The sequence below is a fragment of the Chamaea fasciata genome, unplaced genomic scaffold (assembly GCF_029207755.1).
Source record: "Chamaea fasciata isolate MVZ Bird 193981 ecotype frontalis unplaced genomic scaffold, bChaFas1.0.hap1 SCAF_2, whole genome shotgun sequence".
NCBI lineage: Eukaryota > Metazoa > Chordata > Aves > Passeriformes > Sylviidae > Chamaea > Chamaea fasciata.
In genome coordinates this window covers 21,673,285-21,695,711 of record NW_027094087.1, presented here as the reverse complement: position 1 = coordinate 21,695,711, position 22,427 = coordinate 21,673,285, and the positions used below count along the sequence as shown (strand labels likewise).

General features: G+C 40.9%; 1 protein-coding gene across 1 annotated transcript in view; it reads left to right on the top strand.

The window, feature by feature from the left end:
* The window catches only part of F5 (coagulation factor V), a 34,024-nt gene extending 16,738 nt beyond the window's left edge, over positions 1 to 17,286 (top strand). The window contains exons 13-25 of the mRNA XM_066175231.1: positions 1,122 to 3,045; positions 5,073 to 5,238; positions 6,380 to 6,616; positions 7,104 to 7,314; positions 8,114 to 8,293; positions 9,394 to 9,510; positions 9,962 to 10,033; positions 11,114 to 11,205; positions 12,477 to 12,632; positions 13,477 to 13,621; positions 13,811 to 13,959; positions 14,732 to 14,914; positions 15,737 to 17,286. Of these exons, the coding sequence (XP_066031328.1) occupies positions 1,122 to 3,045; positions 5,073 to 5,238; positions 6,380 to 6,616; positions 7,104 to 7,314; positions 8,114 to 8,293; positions 9,394 to 9,510; positions 9,962 to 10,033; positions 11,114 to 11,205; positions 12,477 to 12,632; positions 13,477 to 13,621; positions 13,811 to 13,959; positions 14,732 to 14,914; positions 15,737 to 15,925 (3,821 nt within the window). The 3' untranslated portion in view covers positions 15,926 to 17,286. The remainder of the gene's footprint in view (positions 1 to 1,121; positions 3,046 to 5,072; positions 5,239 to 6,379; positions 6,617 to 7,103; positions 7,315 to 8,113; positions 8,294 to 9,393; positions 9,511 to 9,961; positions 10,034 to 11,113; positions 11,206 to 12,476; positions 12,633 to 13,476; positions 13,622 to 13,810; positions 13,960 to 14,731; positions 14,915 to 15,736) is intronic.
* Positions 17,287 to 22,427: the final 5,141 nt, after the last annotated feature.

Here is a 22,427-nt window from a genome sequence, read left to right as displayed (position 1 = left end):
TTGAGTGATCATTCTAAAATCCCTCAAGGTTAAAGTATCCTTATCCCATTTAAAATATCTTATTTTTTAAAAAAATATATTTTATGTATTGCTCAGCATCAAGACCTTATAACTTAAAAATGTTTAAGTGGCTTGTATTGCTCAAGACTAGGCAATCATTAAAACTCTATTAGACTTTATGGAAACCTCCCCAGTAATAAAGTTGTATTTTTGCTTGATTTTGGTATGCAATCTATTCTTTCCATCGAGGGCATATTTTCTTTGATAAATTTGCGGTTGTTAGAAATCAGGAAAGCTGTGCAGGTTACTTTAGGCTGATCAATACAGGAAGAATTGTATATGGCTTTTTTAATAAAAAAACCCTGTTTCTCAGGGTGCTAATTCTGTCTATTCTGTCAAATCTGCTAGTTCCAAAAGCAAGGTGTAACAAGCAATGAACTTGATTTGATGTAGTTTAGGGAAACAGATTTTGTTTTCTTCTCTGAAGATCCTAGTTTCCAATAGAGAACTTACCTTGTGACTAGGTTTTGGAGGAGTTATTAAAACCTTTAAATTAATCTGAGATGCCTCAGATTGACAGCTTAATAGCTTGTGTCAGCTTGGAAATTCAGATTGCTTTATTCTTACTATACTTATTAAAGATCATCCATTATTCATTCAGAAGCTTTTAAAATACTGTGTTTGTCAGATGTTTGCCAACATTGCCTCACAATGTACTTGCTCTGCCCAAAATGTTCTATCTGTGTAGCAGTGCATGCACCAGTAAGGACAGGATAAAGTTGAAACTTTATCTCACTCTTAGATCCAGATCTAAACATAGAATCCTTTAATTTGTTTCTTTCTCTTTAATATGTGTCTTTTTTGTGGGTATTTTTGGCTTCAGGTTCTAGTTACAGCTTAATCTATGGAGAGGAGTGCCATCTCCTAGATGTATTTGTATGTGCTCTTATTTGTCTACATTTAATAATTACTTTTTCATTGCAATGAGAGCTCATGAATATCTCAGATAAAGATTAGCAGTCTGCGACAGCACATGCTGTAGAACCAACCCCAGCTATTTGCCTTGGCCACTTACATGATAGACAGTGTCCACTCTCATAACACTTTTATTTCAATTGCAGGTACTTGGCTTTTGGCGTCCTGGGGCACCCCAGAAATGAGTTATGGCATGAGAGTGAGATTCAGGGATGCTAAATGTGACTATGAGGAAGATGAAACATTGGATGTTGTGGATTTAACTCCCACCAAGACTGAAAAAAAGGCTGTTCCCACCTCAGCTGAGGAAGCTGTGCAAGAAAATGAGGAAGGCAAGGACGATGATTCAGATTATCAGGATTACTTGGCTTCTTTTTACTCCATCCGAGGCTCGAGAAAGGCAGCAGGTGATGAAGAAAAACAAAATCTTACAGCACTGGCCTGGGAGCAGTATGAAGACACTGATGCCATGGGTTCTGAGGTGGCAGCTGGCTCAGGTCTGACTGCTATAAATAGTAATGGAACAACAAACAACTCTAAGTTCTTAGAAACTCCTATCACTCCTCTTCCCCCAGTCAAGGCCGACACATTCCAGTCAAATCACACATCAGTCACAGCAGAAGAGGATTTATTTTTAGCTGCCACAAGTGATAGAGAGGCTGACTTGGTATTTGAGAATAGAAGCCAAAACAACTATGAAATGGCTCGCAATAACATGTCTGCAGGTGAACACTTGCTGAGCAATGGGGAAGGCCCAATGAATGTTGCAGAAGAGCTTCCAGTTGGTGGAGAGGACAGTAAACCTTTTTCAGACAAACATCAAGAGCAAAGCACAGGAAGCAGAAATTATACCACTAACAAGAAAAGGAAAAGGCGAAGCTCACTGGCCATTAAGTTTTATGCTGTCCAAAAGATGAACGCCCTTCTAAATCATGTCCGAAATAAAAATGTCTCATTTTCTGACAAGACTGATGCACCTCGTTCTGTGCATCATACAGAGAGCACATCCAATGAAGCCGTGGTGGGAACTGGCCAACGGCCAAATGATTATGATGATGATCTGGAAGAGGAGGGAAAGGAGATGGAAAATACCATGCACACAGTTAACTTGACACTGGATTTAGACCACATAGTAGGAGGTGGATCTAATGCCTCCAGCCTTTCTGAACCCAGGATATCCAAAGATAAACCAGCAGATGCTTTTTCTTTAGAATATATGTTAGACAATATAAGCCCTAATTCCAGCCCTGCTGTAGTGAAGAACTTACTAGAAGCATCATTGCCAGGGGCTGGGAAATATTCATCTAAAATGACTAGTGAGGAATGGAATTTGGTGTCTGCAAAGATGAATCTGGGATTAGAGGCAAGCTTAGATAAATCTGCTGCTGGTAAATTAAATCATCATGGCAGAAATGGTACAGCATCCCTAAATAAGGAGGATATGAAGAAGTATCAAGGGTTCTCACATCTAATGGGGGAAAACCAGAAAGGAAGGTACATTCACCCAATTCAGAAAGGAAAGGAGGGAAACAATGATACCTTGACTTCATCTGGAACCTTCATCAAGATCCGTAAGAGAAAGAAGGAAGATGCAAAAATTACGTACTTGCTGAACCCAAGGAGTAGAAACCCCAAAAAGCCCGCCAATTCCTCGGCAGGGTTTGGCCATGCGTCGTTTCTGGGTGGGACCAACTACTCAGACACCACCAGGGCCCCCAGTGAGGTCAGCCAGAGGGTGGATCTGAGCAGAGCCAGGCACGGGGAGTCGCTGAGCCACACCCTCACCCCCCGGCAGTTCAGGCCATCCATCACCATTGGGCTTCCCCGAGCTGATGGAGACTACGAGTACGTGGTAGGGGAATCCTACAGTGACGAAAGTTCCGGTGGGGAGTACGAGTACCATTATGTGAGCTTTGATGACCCCTACCTGACAGACCCCAAGGTGAACATCAGCAGGCAGCGGAACCCTGATGACATTGCTGAGCACTACCTGCGCAGCCGAGGCAATGAGAGGAGATATTACATCGCAGCTAAAGAGGTCTGCTGGAACTATGCAGGATATAAGAAAAGGTTTGCCTAAATCCTTTGCTTTCATTCGGCACACATTCCTGAAACCTCCTTGCAGAATGTTAATTCACATGCTGATAAACTTAAAAGCTTCCATAATGTGCCATCTGATTTCTGACATTTCAGTGGCAGATCCATAAGAACTTTCTATGGGAGAGTAACACCCTTTAGAACTGTTAGAGTGAGATTACTATAGTCAAGGACAACACAGCTAAGAATTCTTTTTTTTTTCTTAACCCTTTTGTAGAAACAGTCTTCATCAGTTAGAAAAGTCACTGTAAGAGGTCAAGAAGGAATCTTGCAGGTTGTTTTGTTATACTTGAATGACCTGTTTTACTTTGTGCTTCAGTTTTTGGTACCTGTACACAGGGCAGAAACCTCCTTGTGCAAAGTCTTTCCAGGAATTTAATGGACTAACTGATTGAATCTAGGATGAGATGTGCTTATAGGCAGATGAAATCAGTTTCTAGCACTAGCAGGAAATAGTTCTGATGTCTCAGTTCTCTGCTGGAAAATGGGATAACAGCACTCTCCAACTTCATAAGGCTGCAGTATTGAAAAGTATATGAAAGCTGCAAAGTGTTTCACCACACTGGTGAGTGCCTTATATTAAGAGTAAAACCAAAGCTGCATAAAGTATTATTGTTGCTCCTGCTGTTAAGAGAAATCAGACCCTGGATCACAAACCCTAATGTTGAGGGATTTTCTTATGTTTTGACAGGGAAGACTGGCTACTGTGCCACAGCAAAGAATATGTGAGAATATACTGAGAGAAACACTGTACTAAAAATTCACTCTCTTTATTGATAGAGGTTAGGATCAGTGCTCACCCAACAAAGCAGAGAATTTCTTGTCACTTTTTATCAGAAAGCTGAACCAAAACTTCCATAACTTAGGATTTTTATCAAAAGCAGCCAAAACAGGAGCAAGAAAATTTTCATTATGCAAAATGAATCACCCAACATAAATTTCTTCTCAAACTGAGTTTCCATTTCATTTGATGGAAATAAAAATAAAACTTTTTCAGTATTCTCCAGGTTTACTCCTGCCTCATCTCAGTCCATATAAATGACAATTGCAAAATAAGCAGAAACAAGACAGTTTCTTTGGGCACTTGCAAAATCAAGAATTTTTTTATGTTTAGACCTCTGTATATGTCTCTTGAGAGACGTTCATCCTCAGCTGGTGTGAGCTGCATAGTTCCAGTGAATTTAACAGAGGGCATGGCATATCCTGTCTTAGTGTGTTGAAGAGCTAAAACCCAGCCTTTCTCCTGTGTAACTTACATTAAATTTCTGGTTTTTGCAGAATTGATAATAAAGCAGGATTCATAGGGAATTATAATAGCATTTCAATGCTTCTATTCAAGATCTGCACAACAGTTTGAAAGTCTAAAAGCTTATTTTACCATGCCAGCTCTGTGGTGCAAAATGCAGATATTATCAGATGTAAAGTTCTGTGAGACAGTAGGGTGTAGGTGATAGGTTCACTACACATGAAGCTCCAGTTATGTTATTAAGGCTAAGAAAAGAAGGGAAACAGAGTTCAGGTGGGTTTTGAGAGACTTGGAGTTTTTCATTAATAGTTGACCAAATGGTTGAGAGATCTCTTATCCAACTGTAGAACTAGAATTTCTTAAACATTGCAAGCCATGATTTTCAGAATCACCTGACACTCATTTCATGGATTCATAAAAGGTTGGAAAACACCTTTAAGATCATTGAGTCCAACCTTTACCCCAGCACTGGCAGGTTCACCACTAAACCATGTCCCTCAGAACCACATCCATATATCTTCTAAACACTTCCAGGAACCAAGACTCAACCACTTCCCTGGGTAACCCTTTCGGTAAAGAAATCTTTCCTAATATCCAATCTAAACCTTCCCTGATACAGTTTGAAGCCATTTGAGTGTTTATTCTTTTTATTCCCATGATTCTAAAATGTTTCTGCTGTATGAGTTCTCAGGTTTCATCAGCCCTATTATTTCTGATTCAGTGTGTGGGATGTTAACTGGGGTTTTCCTTGCAGTACAATGAGGAATGACAAAACCTGTAAAGATGGCAGCAGACGGAAGGTGGTTTTCCAGAGTTATACAGACAGTACCTTTTCGACTCTTCAGGATGAAGATGAATATACAGAACATCTTGGCATCCTGGGACCAGTTATTCGGGCTGAAGTGGATGACGTTATCCAAGTAGGTCGATGTTTTGCCTATATGTGCAGGATAAGATTCTTACGGTGATCTTGGAATGTGACAGAATGGATCTAAAGATACCACAGATTTTTAAAAGATGATGAAGGGGAAACAGTTTTCAAAGCTAAAAATTGCACTTTGGGCATGTAAACACTGTGATGTTTTTCCAAGAAACACATCTTTTTTCTCTCCTGTCCCCAGCAAATTAAATTCTGGTTTTCTTTCTTATGTTTCCCAACATTAAATACTGGCTCATTGGTCTACTGTGAAATAAGATTTAGGTTTAATGCTACTGAAAAATGAGTTTTCTAAACTCCAAAATTAGTGCATACGTGTTCAAGATTAATATATACTTTTTGGGAAAATTTATCATTTCCTCTAAAAAGTTTTGCTATGTAAATCTGCAGGATTTTATTATAACTATCAACAAGGATGAAGAGGAGCCATATCCCTGGTGCTATTGTGGTATATTTGCATTAGGAAGCACAGTGCTGTAAAATTTCCTTTCTCTCATCCTTCTTCATCCAGTCTTCCAGCACACTGGGATGGACTTAGATAGGGAAAATAGATGTCAGTGCTTTTTGCTTATTTCAGTAGGAGTGGTGTGCAAAAGGAGCACACCAAGCTACATTTAAATCATGAGTAAGAGAAGAAAAAGATTTTGTAGCTTGGGAGTGTTATTCTCTAAGGAGAGGTAAATATGTAATCCCACTATCCTGGTGTTTCTCTGGGACAAGTGGGAAGCACTGATTTCAGCAAGAATGATACATACAGATGTCTAGAGTTACTATATTGTAAAAACTGCAGCAAAGCATAAGAGGGGGAAACTCTCTATTCCCCTGCTAGCAGTAACTAAGCAGCTCCAGGTATGAGGGGCAGCAGTAAATGTCCTGGGAGCCTCGACTTGGTGGAAGACAGGGAGCTAGACTTGTGCTGTCTGATTTTTCATTAACTACCTGCATCAAAGGTGGAGACTCTGCACGGAGATGTCAAAAGCTCTCTCTGCTGGCTTTTCCATGTACAACCTAGGCTGTAATCTTTATGCAAATCTTGACCCTGCTTTGAGGTCATGGGAATGTCGTGTGTGGGAACTTTGGTATAGACCTGAGTTTGCTGAACAGATTCTATTCTGGTTTTTTAGGTTCATTTTAAGAACCTGGCATCCAGACCATATTCCCTCCATGCCCATGGAGTCCTCTATGAAAAGTCCTCTGAGGGAAGTGTTTATGATGATGAATCTACTGCTTGGTTTAAGGAAGATGGGGAAGTTCAGCCAAATAACAGCTACATATATGTATGGTATGCAAACAGGCGCTCGGGCCCTGTGCAGTCAGGAGCAGCTTGTCGGTCCTGGATCTACTACTCTGATTTAAACCTGGTAAGGGAATGAAAATAGAAGAGGTGGTGTTGCTGGGGTTGATCACAGAATTATAGAAACACTTGTGTTGGAAGGCATCACTAGAGATCATCCAGCCCATCACTGCAACTCAAGCAGGCTCAGCTGGAGTAGTTTGTCCAGGATCAATGTTCAGATGGGTTTTGAATATCTCCAAATGGTGTATGGCTGTAGAAGTGCAGGCTGCAGAACATGTTTTTTGATAGCTGTCCTTTCTTTTGGGCTCGATGTTCCCACCTGACATTTAATCTCTTGCACTCAGTTAAAGCAGGACATAAAGTACAGGAGAATTTGGATTGGGCAACTCCGGTAGACTGAGCAGGGACAGTAAAGATGGAAGGGAGCAGTAATTCTGGGACTTGCTTTAGAGTTTTAGGGGCTGATGCATTCCTGCAGAATATTATGGGGGGTTTTTTACACCTTTTGGGAATTCCACTTTTACCTCTAATATGAGTTTATTACCTTCTAGGAGAAAGACATTCAGTCTGGTTTGATTGGGCCAATACTGATCTGTGAAAAAGGAGCCTTCAGCAAATCAAACAGCAGCAGGACCTATACCCGAGACTTTTTCTTACTTTTTATGGTCTTTGATGAAGAGAAAAGCTGGTACTTCGACAAACATTCTGGAAGGCCTTGTAATGAAAAGACACGAGAAACACAGCAATGCCACAAATTCTATGGTACTTATTTCATTTTGCCAAAGATCCTTAATGGGGTCGAGAGAAACATGTCAGGGGAAGTATCTCAGCTCACAGTCCTTCTCAACATGCATAAATCCCACGCATTAGTTACGTGAAATTTTTTTGTTGCTATCCATTGTACCCATAATAGTTGTGAGTTTACATGTAAAAATTAGCAACGATGGGAAGTTTGCTATTAAAATGAAGAAAGGACACATTAGACTGAAACTTTCAACAGAAAACTTCTCTCTTGCATTCACATACATATTCTTCCCCATATTAAAAGAAAAAAAGAAACAAAAGAAGTCTTCTTTGCAGTAAGAAGCTAGTGCCCTGACAACACTTGCAAGAAATTTAAAAATATTTTAATAATTTGACAAATCAGGTAGTTCTATTGAGGAATTTGAAGCAGCTGTAGAACAGCCGTTCATGTACCTCTGTGGATATAGAGGTATGTCAGTTGTGACTGTGTGCCTGTAGAAATGGGAGCTGCAGATGCAGAAAAAGTTTTGGACACCTGTCTTTTCTTTTGGGCCTGATATTCCCATCTTACATAGAAATCTTTTTGTTCTCCTGGCTGCCATGTGTTGCTGTGCTCAAATCTTCTGATGAGGTCCCTGGATTTTCTGAATTCACGTACATAGACCATAAAGTGTGTTGCACTTTAAATTGGAAGAAAATATATTTTTCCCAAGTGCATTACTTCATTAAATATTTTGCTAATTTCAATAATTGCTTTCTAGCACTTTGAGACCAGTTTTGTGAGCAGTTTTCCTGACTAACAATCTTTTTTTTTCAGCCATTAATGGGATTACCTACAATTTGCAAGGCTTGAGGATGTATGAAGGTGAAACAGTCCGATGGCACTTGCTCAATATGGGTGGGCCAAAAGACATTCATGTTGTTCATTTTCATGGGCAGACTTTCATAGAACAAGGAAAGCCAGAGCATCAGCTTGGTACATACACGCTTCTCCCAGGTAAGCATCAGAGCAGAGTAAGTTCTAAGGGTGCAGGGTGACCTCTGCAGTCTGTCGTCATCATACCAATTTAAAGGTCACCATATGGTGAGAGTTTGGGGGTTTTAATGTCTGGGTAAGTGATACAGAACAGAAAGAACAACTGTGAGCCCTAGGAGAATTCTTATTCTCTCTCCAAGGAGAAATAGGCTATAACTATTCCTTAGGCTACAGGATGAAGTCCTTTGCCCCATCACTATCACCAGTGCCAGTCTGCAATGACAGCACTTATGAAGCCTGTATTGCCAGCTACAAGAGTTGAAGAAAAAAAAAAGACAACAAGGTGATCAAAATAATGGGAATGGCTTGGAATATTGGGAGTTTTAGTGAACATTAGGGGTAGTTTATTCACTATTTTATTTCATTATTTTCAAGGTAGTGCTTTTCACTGTGAAATCTACATATTGTTGTTTAAATGGGAACCAGAATTAGCTGGAATTACCTGAGGAATTGTCTGCTGTAACTAGGAATATACGAAAAGCAATGAGAACATGTCCTGTGCTTTCTAAAAAGTGCAGCAAGCAACTGAAACCATATCTGCTTTCCTGCTCAATCCTTGGCACTCCTGGGGCATGTAGAAAGTGAGGAGAGGGCCCATACTTCTAATTTTCCCACTTCTGCTTTTGGCTTCTTTACATCTGTCCTTCCATCCATCCATCCTTTTCATTATTGATCAACACACTAGCACACAGGAGTAAGCAGCACCACAGAATTAAAATCCCTGCATTTTGTAATAAACACTGTTCATTACACTGCTCAGCACTGTAATTAATGTGGAGGTAATCTGTTGTTAGGTACAGGCAGCCAAGGTTTTGTACTTTGCACCGACTGTAAAGGTTGGGTTTTGATCTGGCTACTTGATTCCATTCTCAGTCTCCAGATAAAACTAGCTTGCTAAGAAAAAAACTTACTGACATGGTGGAAGTTACTGCTCTTGCTGCAATGTATATTTAAATTTTCTGGATTAGGTCGTAGGAAGGTATGGTTTAAAATTCAGCCTTACTGACATCAGCCTTGTAATGGAAATATTTCTGATACATTTCATTTCCTTTTTTTTCAAGGCTCATTTAGAACAATTGAAATGAAACCACAGAGTCCTGGCTGGTGGCTTTTAGACACTGAAGTGGGGGAATACCAGCAAGCAGGAATGCAGACATCCTATTTGGTTATAGAGAAAGGTATGAACTACAGTGGGTTTTGGCTGGGAAAGTCAAGCTATGAAGTCTTCTCTACCATTCCAGGATCACTGAAAATAAATCTGGGAGATTATTCTGCAAGAAACACTGACATAGAAAATGATCCACATTCAAGGACATGGTGGAGTGGTTATTGTAAATTTGTTCTAGAAGAAAAATTTTTTAGCTTCCAGAAATGCTGGCTTTGAATTATTTAGCACACTACCTTTATTCCTTTAGCGTGCTAGCTTTGAATTTGAGGTTTCCCCACAGTGACCAGGGGATTAATCTGTTGAGAGAAATTGCAAAGATCATTTTAGACTTCTCTGGGAAGAGAGTGGTGTTAGAGAATTACTAGGAATTGTTCTGAGTGATATTGTCTTCAATTTCACCAAAATATATATTGGAATAGCTCTCATTTTCTTTAACAACAAACTTACTGTGCTCCTTTCAGAGTGCAGGATTCCAATGGGCCTGGCAAGTGGAGTTATACTCGATTCGCAGATCGATGCTTCCCATCACATAGGTGAGTTCATCCTTGAAAAGGTTCACGCGTGCTCCTGAGCACCCCCAGCAAAGTGTTGCAGTTCCACCTTCTTTTGGCATATCTCACGTCTTTCAAGATCAGTTCAGCAGTGAATCAGCTGTCAGGCTAAAAGTCTCTCCAGTGCTGCAAGCAGAGACTGGGAGCTCTGTTAGGTAACCATTATCATTGTATTTTAAGTGTCACAGATCTGCTATTAGCATCACAAGCTAGAGAGACAGGGAGTGCTCTGTCTGTGGGCTGCTGGATGATCAGGAGCAAATCCAGCATTCCTTTTGTCCCTTGGATTCCTTGCTTGAAAATGAACACCAAGCATTCAAAAAGCTTTTGAGATTTGCATGTGGTATGAGATGTGAAAGGTCAAAATGTCTCTGTTATGAAAGACTTAGGAACCCTGGCATCCAGAGCAATTACAGAGTTTTTAATCTGTCAAGTGTATCTGTGGTACAAAAGTGGCATCAATACATAGAGAATTTTCTTAGAATTTTACACAGTGTCAAATCAAAGTGTACAGGTTACACACACATGCAGGAATGCTCATCCTTTTCCTTGAAATAAAAAATAAATTACTTATTTTGTAAAACTAAATTCTTTGTGCATTTGATTTTCCTTCTTTGTTTCCTCATAGAGTGTTATGAAGGCTTGAAAGCTGTTTTGTAATATATATTCTATACCAGTTTTTAACTTGGAAACCTTGTTATGCAGAGGGGAGCTCTCTTCCATTAATGAGAGTGCATTTTGTGTCTGAGCCTGCTGGGGGCCAAAACTCGTTTAGCAAACTCTAGACCCTGGTTCCAAATTAGCAGACAGTATATTACATAAAAGACTATTATTTTTGTCATTTTGCAAACTCTAAAGCTTTGCAGGGTACAAATGACTTTCAGTTGCTGACCATGTCCAAATGATCCTAGATTATGGTTTTAGAGTCTCTTTTTTGTATTTTTTTTTTTTAATCCTTTGGGTGGGGGGTGAGAAATGGAGCACTCAAAGCTAATTACAGCCTCAGTTTATGTATTTTCAATGCCTCTTAAAATTCTCCCTTTATTCATATTTTCTGTCTAGATTATTGGGAACCTAAGTTAGCCCGATTAAATAATTATGGAACATACAATGCTTGGAGTACAACAGTGGAGAAGGAACTCCCCTGGATCCAGGTAAGTTACAACATCATTGAGTTTTGATTTTCCTACAGCTTATTTTAGAAGATCAAGCTGCTCTTGTCACTGAGGAGACTGCAGGGGAAAACTGAAAAGATGTGGCAGGATTGGTGATGCCATGAACTGTTCTTCTTCCCTGGGGTAACCCAGTCTCTGCTGCCATTGAGGCTCATTGGCTGGACAGTTACTCTCACAATTTAGACTGTAACCATTTTGAAGGCAAATGGACTCATTCTTTCTACTACTTTATTTTTCCTTTGTCTACCTAACAGTACATATTAGTATGCATGTGTTTGCTGAGTGATCATTTAAAGAGCAATATCCTCAAGCCTTGCTTCAGATAGTTTTTGCTTGGTTTGTACGCTGCTGTCCCACTTGAGACAGCTCAGTTGTCTTCACAGGGAAACGAAACTTATACAAGCACTATATCATTCAATCACCTCACTTCTGTGCTTTTCTTCTATCTCAGTGACTTTTGCACAACATAGCAAGTTTGCACACAAATTCGGGGAGAATAGCTGATTTCTTATTAATCTCATTAAAATTGGTTGGAAGACAAGAAAGACTCAAGTTCAGCAGGTGGCTGTTGTGTTTGGCTTGTGAACATTTGACATTCTAGCAAGTTAGTGGAAGTGAAGTAGGGGGAGAAAGTTGGGAGATCTGATGTGGAACTGGAAATAACATTGGAAAGAGAAAGAATTTAACCGGGGGCTGTGGTAGTGAGAAGCTGAGGTTGCTGCAGTGAAGCATGCAGAGGTGTGGAGGGCATGTCCCAAAAAATGAATTTCACTGCTGATAGGCACACCTTCCATATTTGTTTTTATGTGCTAAGTGCTTAGATTTGCTATCAGCAGGAATGGTGGCTTTTCGGCCCTTCAGAATGTCATATGCCTTTCCGCAACCTAGATATCCAAAATTAGAGGTGGCTTCTAAAAGTGTGAGCCTTTAATTTCTCTGTGTTCCTTTAACCTACCTGTAAAATGGGGTGGGGGGAGTTGTGCCTATCAGAGACACACAGATACTTTTGAGGTGCCTTTGTGGTGCAGTGCTGAACCCTGTAAAATGGCCTCTGAAATTAAATGCACACACAAATACACAAATAAAATGAGCGAGCATTGATTTGGACTCTGGCATCTATTATTCCTTTAGAGAATGTTAGTGTTGTGCATATTAAAATGCAGGGCTCAAAGCTACTGTGTAAATACCAAAGAATTATATGGGTTTTGCTGTGCATTATTGACTACATAAACATTCTTTGCTGTTCCTAGGTGGACTTTCAAAAACAAGTTTTGCTCACTGGGATACAAACACAGGGAGCCAAGCAGTTTTTTAAGTCCTTGTACGTCCAGAAGTATTTTCTTGTTTACAGCAAAGACAAACGGACATGGAACACCTTCAAAGGAGACAGCTCACCAACAGGAAAGGTCTGTCTTTGCTGCAGGGGTTGCAACAACCTAGGCAGCATCACTGAGTGATACAGTCAGTCTTGTTTAATGTTAAGAGTGGAAAAAATTGTATGGCCTTTAGAGCCTTCATAGGTACAGCTTGAAGCCCCAAAGGGCATTTACCAAACGAATGAAATTCAGACTAGAGGACAAATTGTAAGGTGAGGAGCTACCTCGACTGGGGTTTGGATTTGCCTTGTGACCTTTACTGTGTGGAGTCTGGCTTTCTCACAGGCATCTCTCCCTACCATGATTTCTTAAGCCCATGGCAGCTTTTTTGAAGGAAGCAGGAAGCTGAACTAAAGATCAGGCCCTTGCTTCCTTTGGGATTAGATTCCACGTCTCCCCCCTTCCTTTGATCTGTCCCAGCAGTTAAATGTTGAACTGTCTGATTTGTCTGCAGAAGGCCTGTGTGGTGAGTGTGGTTGCACACTGAAAGAGGTCCATCGTATGCCCAGCTGCTCCAGCCCTGCCTATTACAGCTCCCTTCAATTTACACTGAGGTTTCTGTGGTACAGCTCCCAAACTGAAAGCTGTTGTCTTTTACATCTCCTTTTGCCTCTTAGCTCATGTATTCTTACAGATTTACATTAGAAAGGTTGCTTATTTAAACTGAGGCCTTCAGGCACTTCCAAATATGCTAAGATGGGACCATGAGGTATTTCCAGTGGCCCTGCAGCATAGGGTGTGCTATCACTGTGGCTGGGCTAAGAGCATAAAAAAGACTACATTTGTAACAGAGCAGGCTTTCAGCATCCAAGCTTGCGTTTGCATTAAATTAAGTACGTGTGGGGGTTTTTTTCTTTTTTTTTTCTTTTAACAGATTTTTGATGGTAATTCCAATGCCTATGACATAAAGGAGAACATCATTGATCCCCCTATTATTGCTAGGTACATCAGACTCTACCCCATCGAGTCCTACAACAGGCCTACTCTTCGCATGGAGCTTCTGGGCTGTGAAGTAGATGGTGAGAATTGGTCAAGTGTTGATACTTTCATTCTGACCTAAATTTTTTACCTAATATTTTAACATTAAGTATTTTACCTAATACTTTAAATGAAGCTAAAACTGTGGGTCTTCTCCATTCCAACATTTAAGCTGCTCTCGCTGTGGCTGGTTGGGTGTACTGGAGATGACAGGGTGCTCCTCCCAACAGGTTGCTCTTTGCCACTTGGAATGGAGAGTGGAGAGATCAAGAATACCCAGATAACAGCCTCATCTGCCAAGACATCCTGGTTTAACACATGGGATGCTTCACTTGCTCGTCTCAATCTGAATGGAAAGATGAATGCCTGGCGAGCCAAGGTAACAAGACAAAAACATGGAAGGCAGCAGAGACAACTGTTTAAAAAAATTGTGCGGCCTGTGGGGTCATGGTGCTTCCTGCATGCTCTGTCCAGTGCTGAGAGTGATAGGGTCACTTCATAACCATCCTTTGGGAAGAGCACCACTCAACTATACAGCAGAAAACTTGTTGAGCTTCTGGCAACAGCAGTGAAATACTTTGAGAGCTGGATGGTCTCCTCTGGGCCACAGTCTGCAGAACTTCCCTGTGGGAATAGCCTGTTTAATTCCAAGAGACAAGTGCAACTCAAATGTTTGTCTCAGAGGGGTTAAAGAAACCTATTCTGGGTTGGCTTATAGGCAGTGCAACCTGGTGGATCTGGGTGTGGGTGACCTTCAGCAAGGCATATGAGCTTCTGTGTCTTTGAAATGGAGCTGCATTTCTTCACAAAGCACCTTGAGATTTGCTGGAAGCTGCTTTTTTGTATAAGCATTTGGTATTAGTATCATGTTTTAATATTGGAGGTAAATCTCTGGTATATTTCCTTATGTACTGGAAATTAAAATGTAAATCTTAAGACTCCAAATACACTACCTGCAGTGATAAAGTTAATTATTATATAAGTTACTAAGAATGCTTGTGACTTGCCACAGCTTTACTCTTCTGGACTTCTTTGATACCATTTTGATGCATTTTGATACATTTTTAACTACCTATAAACACGATTTTTCACTTAAGCAAATACAGACATAGACACGTCTGCTAATACACAAACTTTTCTGTCAATTGTAGTTGAGCAACAACCAACAGTGGCTGCAAATTGATCTCCTCACAGTTAAGAAGATCACTGCTATTGCTACACAGGGGGTCACGTCCATGTCAGCTGAAAACTTTGTGAAATCCTATATTCTTCTGTACAGCAACGAAGGCTCCGAGTGGAAATCCTACACAAAGGGTTCAAGCTCAGAGCCAAAGGTATCACTGTCAGCCCAGGCAATTGAACTGTTGTTTGGTTTTAGGTGCTAGGCACAGTCAAGGCTGAAAGGCAGAATGCCCAGCCAAGCTGATATTCTCACTGGACTGTAAAGTGCTGGGGAGCTGGGGTTACTACAGATAATGTCACAGTATCCATCAGATTTTAGCAAATATAATTAATCATAAAAGGATTTTAATCATAATAAAAGGAACGAATGCTGTATCTGCAGAGAATGCAGCCAACAATGTGATAAAAGGAGCTGACACTGTTTGTAAAGGAGGACATTTAGTTTGAATGCACAAGGACGTTTAATTTGAGTGAACAATGGATTCCCCAGGGCCTCTTTTAGTTTGTTTTTTTTTTTTCTGCCCTGATTTTTCAGCGAAATTAATGTTAGTCAGCAGTATTGCTATAGCAGAGCCAGGGAACTTCAGGTACCCACAGAGCAGGCATAGTACTTTTTATTTTTTCCTGTATTACCTTACACTAACCCAACCCACAAGGGCTATTAGCAGCAGTAAAATTAGGGAAGTTGGGGGTTTGGTCCATTAGAAATTAGAATAGCAAATTTTCTGGTGTGGATGGAAACAGAGGCTGTTTAATCCATTCAAACTCAGCTATTGCTGGCTGTAGCGTGGCCTGAACTACTTTTAACCCAGCACTTTAGGAAGAGACTTGTTGTAGTCGTGTTTAAAACCAGAAATGAGCAAGTCCATCTGCCCTGGGTGTGACTAATGCAACAACTTAGAACTGTTGTAAAGAGAAAATGCGGGGTTTTTTCAAGTGCCACCTTTTAACTAATTGTGTTTGTGTATTTGCAGATTTTCCAGGGTAATGCAAACAGCAATGGGCACGTCAAGAATTTTTTTGACCCACCCATCCTGTCCAGGTTCATCCGCATTGTTCCAAAAACATGGTACCGTGGGATTGCCCTTCAGGTAGAACTCTATGGCTGTGATTTTGGTGGGGGTCTGGCTGTGAAAAGGACTGACAAGTCTGGGAGCTCTTAACGTGCCAGCAGTCATCATGCAGAACAACACTGTTTGTTAAGAAACGCTTAAAACAGTCATACTTAGTAGTTTGGATGTGTGCTTCGTCAAAGGAACATGATGTTTTACCAGCAGGATCGAGAGATTTCTCTGGCAGATGTTTCATTCCTACACACTTCAGAAAACAGCTTCTTTTCTCTGGGAAGAAATAGTAGTCCTTTCTGATTAGTATTATCACTTCTTCGTCATAACCAGTACTCTGTCTAACTTTTTACTTAAAATTAAGTCCTGAATCTCTAGGAATGGAGACTCTGGCCTTGATCCTGAGCCCTGGGTATCTCCACTTCGTAATGCTTTTGTAGCACAGATGAGGAATAGAAAGCTATAGCAGGTAAATGTTCTCTATACATAAGGCTGAGAGGGAAAACCAGTGCTGATCTGGAGTTGGTGGTGCTGCATTCCAGCAGTGCCTTGGTGAGAAATGGTTGTAGGGGTGGCCTCTCCTCCACGTCTTTCACCTACACTGTGTCAGAGGCAGGACATGTCTCAGCACTGAGGTATGTGCAGCCCCTTCTCAGAGAATGTGTGTTGGTATTGTTGGTTTGGTTCTTGCACACCCAGCACACCTGAATGCTGGGGATTTCCCATAATTCATCTTCAGTGCCCTGGCAACGAAAAAGGAGGGGTCAGCAGTGCCTTTCCATCCCATAAATGAGAAGGGAAGTGATTTAACCTGGCAGGTCATGGAACAGCAATGGGAGAACCAAAATGAGAATTCAGAACTTCTGATGCTCAGTCCCAAAAACACTTTCAGACTGTTGGGACAGGGAGCTTCCTTGGTGAGGAAAGCTTTGAGAACTGCAGCTGTTCAGTGGCAGTACAGCCTGGGGGTGGCAGAGGAGGATTAGATGAAACTGGATAACAGAAACATCTGTATTTCTCTTACAATTTAAAAGTGTTTTCACTAATGGAAATACTCTTGTGCATAGATTTTTACATGGATTTTTTCCAGGATGACTACATTTGAAAATAGATACACAGTCCATGAACTCATTATTCCAGCAGAATTTTAGCTACCTATCAGGAGTGTTCTGGGCTTCTATCCTGTAAATTGTTTATTTGCAGCACTTCATTCACACTAGGTACCGTTCAGCAGGCTGGATTTTTAAAGTAGTTTGTCTTTGAACTTTGGATGGTGTTAGCCAGTTTTATTTCAGTAGTTTTTAATTTCTTTCACTTACAGAACATGCATTTTAAAGAGAAGAGATAGAACAAGAGTGAAAAAAGTGTAAAAACAAAGCAAATATTTTCTTCTTTTTTTTTATGATGTCACTGAGTTGTAATTTTCCACTGGAAAATAAAGCTAATATTGTAGCATGAAAGGTGTCAACATTTTATTTTGTGTATTTGCCTCTACAGTAGTAGCTCTGGTAATAGTGAAATTTTGCAACAGGAAAGTAAAATTTTCAGTGCCAGTTAGAATTAATTTTAAATGGTGAAACAGTATGAATAATGGCTTCATCTTTAAAGGTCAGTTTCCTAGTATTTTGTAATAATGCTTAATTTATTTTTGTTTGACACCACCATGAAATTTCAACACAAGCCATATTCACTAAAAGAAAAAGAAAGAAATGTAAACTTTGGAATGAGGAAACCCTGGAATGATGACCCTGGAAAACAGTCAATAAATGCTTGCTAACTTCAACAGAACCAGGTTTTTATGTGATTACTGTGAAATCATTTATTTTTTGGAAGGCAGGGTTCTTTAATGTTATAAATAAGTAATTTGTTCTTTATATCTAGATACATATAGATATATAGATATATAGATGATGTGTAATATAGATATAGATTAGGCATAGATACACATAATTCTATGTAAAGTTACATAAATGCAAAACTGATTGCAGGAGCATGACTCAGTACATCTGCATCAGTTTTACACGTTGAAGATTCTGCTTCTACTTACTAATGATCAGTAATTTGGTCAGCTGTTCTGCTTGCATTTCTTCCTCAGCCCCTTGTCCATGCCCAGCCTACTCACTAGCAGAGCAGAGAGGTAAAAAGCAAAGGCCTTGACAACGTGCAAACACTCTTAAGTGTCACCTAAAACACCCCTGTGTTGTTAACACTGCCCTAGTCACAAATCTAAGCCACAACACTCTGTGGGTAGCTATGCTGGGAATTAACCCCATTCCACTGGTGTTCCAGCCTGCCCAGTGGAGCAGGGACGTCTGGGCCCTGTGCCAGCCCAGACATGTGGCCACTGCTGGTAACAAAATGTTCCCTTGCACAGCAAAGTAAGATGATAAGTGCTGCAATAAACAGCAAAAGTCCAAACCAGTCACTAATGTGCCAGACTCCAATACACAGTAAGGCAAAAAGAAAGAACCTCTACCACTAACAGCTATAAATTCTGCTTTGCACACTCTGATCAGGGGTGTTATCTCAAAATCCTCTTGCCCCACACTGGACACCAAAAAGGACTGCAGTGGGTTGGCCCCAGCTGGCAGCTGAGTCCTCACTCAATCACTTGATAGCTTTCCCCAGGCAGGCTGGGGGAGAGGATTGGAAGAGCAAAAGAAAGGAAACTTATGGGTTGAAATAAAGGCAGTTTAATAAGCAAATCAAAGCTCCACATGCAAGCAAAGCAAAATAAGAAATTCATTTGATACTTCTCATCAATAGGCACATGTTCAGCTGCTTCCAGGTAAGCAGGGCCTCAACACACCTGACAGTTGCATGGGAAGAAAAATACCATAACTCTGAACATTCCCCTTTCATCCTTCTCCTTTCCCCCTGCATTTCTTTCTGAGCACAATGTCATACGGTCTGGGGTTTTGCATCCCCCTGTGTCCTCTCCCAGCCTCTTGTGCAGCCCCAGCCTCCTCACTGATGGGGCAGGGTGGGGAAAAGAAAAGGCCTTGGTGCTGAGCAAACACTGCCAGTACCAGCTAAAACAAGGTGTGTTATCAGTGCTAGTTTAGTCAAAAAACCAAAGCACAGCACTACACAGGCTGCTGTGAAGAAAATTAACTCTATCCTAGCTGGACCACATAGACAAAGTATTTTAATTTTGTTAAGCAGCCATCTTAGATTGAATTAGCCACAGCTTTTGAAAATCTGTAGTTAAAACAGTCAGTCCTGCACAGCCTTTTACACACTGTAGAATGAAAGTCTGTATATGTTGAGATTATTTGCAAAATACACAAAAGAGAAAGAATTTCTGCAGTTTTCTCAGAGACTAAAGAAGTATGTGACAGCATGAAGGTTAGCAAACACAAGCTCTTTTGGACTGAGGGAGAAATGTGGTGCCAAAGTGCAGAGTAATACAGCAAATAATTTCTCCACAAATCTGGATGGATGCCTTCACACCGGCCTTTTGATCCAAGGGTACAAAGTTAACTGCTTTTAACCTCAAACAGCATCACAGTGGAGTTGCTGCCCTCTAATGCTCATTCCAGCTTCCAAGAGCTGCAAGGTGTCCAAAGCCGACTATCTGCAGGTGACAGTAGCACATGGGTGGCTTGTGCTTGAAGCCTTGTGCTTTACTCACAACCACCTTTGCTTGGTGCAACCAAGTGTTTCCATCTTCTTTCCAGAGATGGTGGCTGTTCTCCTTCACACAGACACTGAAACTGGTTGTGTCTGCACTTGGATTGGAAAGGAGTTGGAAGTATGTGTGCAGACAGTCGAGCAGCTCTGAAATAGATATTGACAGCAGCACCACAGTAGTTTCTTCAGAGCCTGATGCAGTAGTCCAGTATCTGGAGAGGTTTGTAGAGAGCGCCCTGTACAGTCGAAAGAAGCAGGCAGTTTCATGTGGATGGGTACAGACACCTCTGGCTTTTAGAGGAGATGTAACCTCCATTTTTGCCAGTTTTTCTGCTGGTTGTTCTGAATGTAACACCTGCACTGCAGGGATACCTGCACTGAAGCTGGGCCAGCCCACCTTCACCAAGGTTCCCAGGAGTCTGCAAACTGGATGGTTTCCTCCACACCGCTGGCAGAGCAAAGTATGGTGGAGACATGGAGCTGCATATTACCCATGGACTAGAGCCAATGCAGATCCCGTTTCGGCATCCACTCAGAAACCTGAACTGTGCACCAGCACAGATGCAAAGGTGGATCTGGGCTTTGGGCCTCTTATATGAGAGACATCCGTGAGGGTGCATGGCAAGGGTATGTCTGAGTGAAGTGCCAGGAGAACTCGGCAGGAAAAATATCAAGTGGGAATGTGGTCAGGACTCCAGACAAATAACCAATCTTCTGAGCATCCTCCAGCACCCCCCGAAATGGCTATCAACACCGGTGGGTTGATCTGAATTTTAGGATAGTGCTAAGGGAGAAAAGGAGGGCTTGCAACTTCACAAGCACTCACACTCATGAGGTGTCTTTCGTGACAGATTTTTTTGGCACATACCCGAGAGGGGAAGATAAAGGCTCTGCCCATGCCCATGTATGTGCTAGGGAAGACTGTTTATCAACGTTACTATGAAGCACGTTGAGATGCAGCACTGTCTTGTGGGACCAACTGCTGTTTTGTATGAGTCAGTTACTCCTCTTAATCAGTGTAAAATATTCCTCTTCTTGCTGTGTTTATTTGTGCTAGCTCTGCGTCATAACCAGTTTATCCACCTACACTTTCCTATCATTACTGTGCCCCATTCTCCATTTGTTTGTTACACCCAGTGTTTGAATCATGCTTTAATTACAATCTCCTCCAGGTAGGGACTCCATCTTCTTGAATGTTTGTACAGCACTCTCCAAAACAGGCCATGGGACCATTCTCAGGGTTCCTGGGCACATCTGTAACACCATTCCTAATGGGAGCAATTCTGTGTTAAGCCCACTGTGACCTACATACACCAAGCACCAAGTAATTCAGACCAACCTATTTGCTTCTTCATTTAATAAAAGTACGTGGTATGTTTCTTCTAAGTGCTTGTTTTTCTTTGTAACGCCACTATTGTACTCTCTTTCAGCATTTCCCATGAAAATTTTTCCACTGTTTGTAGCAGACTTAAGTGGATTTTCCATTTTTTTCCTCATGTAGCTAACTGCAAAATATTCTAAACTGTTACACCTATAATGGAAATGTATAGTGCTGTACAACATGACCCACCTTAGCCCAGGAGTTATTCTGATATCCTGTGGCAAGTAATTCCTTAAATTCAGCCATGAATGCCTCATTTCTAGCAGCACTCTGCTTCAGTCTGCATTGGACACAATGTAGAGCCTGCTGTGGTGTGTGGGGCAGAAGGGAAGTTCCCTGCCAGAGGTTTTTGATAGTAACCTGTGTCTTAATGATGCCCATATTTTGGAGAGATGGCTGTTTGTCCTGATGCTTCTGCAGGCCTTGGAAGCTTGGATTTTAGACCGGGCTCTGTATCAGCTGTGTTCCAGTGAAATACAATGTTGTGTTTCCCCACCACCCCCCATGCACAGGGGTTTGAAATTGACCCTTTATGGCTGCACATTTATGAGTTTCCTGTTGAAAGCCCCCAGATTATCAAAGGATCAACTGAGGGTTGGAAGTAGGAAGGCACAGGCCTTCAAGGTTATATCCAGTCTACTGTTCTAACAGATAGCTATCATCTGTAGGCTTTGATCTAATTATCCTGCATTTCAGAAATAATTTGGATTTTTTTTGTCCTTGCTAATTCTCTTTCATTCCAACATAGATACTAGTTAATGGAGGCTACTTACCCAGATTAGTCACAATGGCCAAAATAACAAAATTTAAAGAGAGTGGTTGCTGCTGTTTGTCACATTTTTGCCTTTGTTCCTTCCATGCTCAGCAAAAGACAAATCTGTTTTATTCTCTCCTTCTGGATACTTTCTGAAATATTTCTACCATCTTAGTGCTCTCACAGACTGAGGAAGCATTCTGAATAACAGCTTCCCAAGAGTGCAGTTTTGAAAGTTTTTAATTTACAGAAGATTTTAGCCAAACAACTTGGCAAGACTTTGGGAGAACTTTTCATGCACATATATTTTATTAAGTCCTCCACAATACACTGCAGACCAGAAGCTGAGATAAGAAGAAAATAGGTAAGGTTAAGGAAAGTGTGAGAAACCCTTCTTTTCACAGCTTATGCCTTCCATCTTAGAAAAACATATTGGAAGCATTGAGGTTTTTACTATCAAACATGTTTGACCTTTCTTTACTTTTTCTAGTAGAGTGGGGAGATGGAAAGAGAAAATGTGGAGGAAGGCTAAGAAAGAAAAGATAGAAGTAAAAAAATCAGGGAATAAAATTTTATCTGGTTCCCAAGGACTGAAAATATTCCATGAAAACAAAACAAGGTGAGTTCTTCTGAGAACAAAACTGAAACCCTGAGAAAACCTGGAGTACTTAAATCAAAATTCTGCAGTTTCTTTTTCTGCTCCAGTTTTTGGAGGAGAAATCTAGGTTGCCTGACTGACTGTGTTTTGTTTTTTTTTAAGGGAAAGGGATGAACGGATGTAACCCGTTCTAATCCACTGGAAACAGCAGTTGAGCTCCAGTGGTGCAACTCTA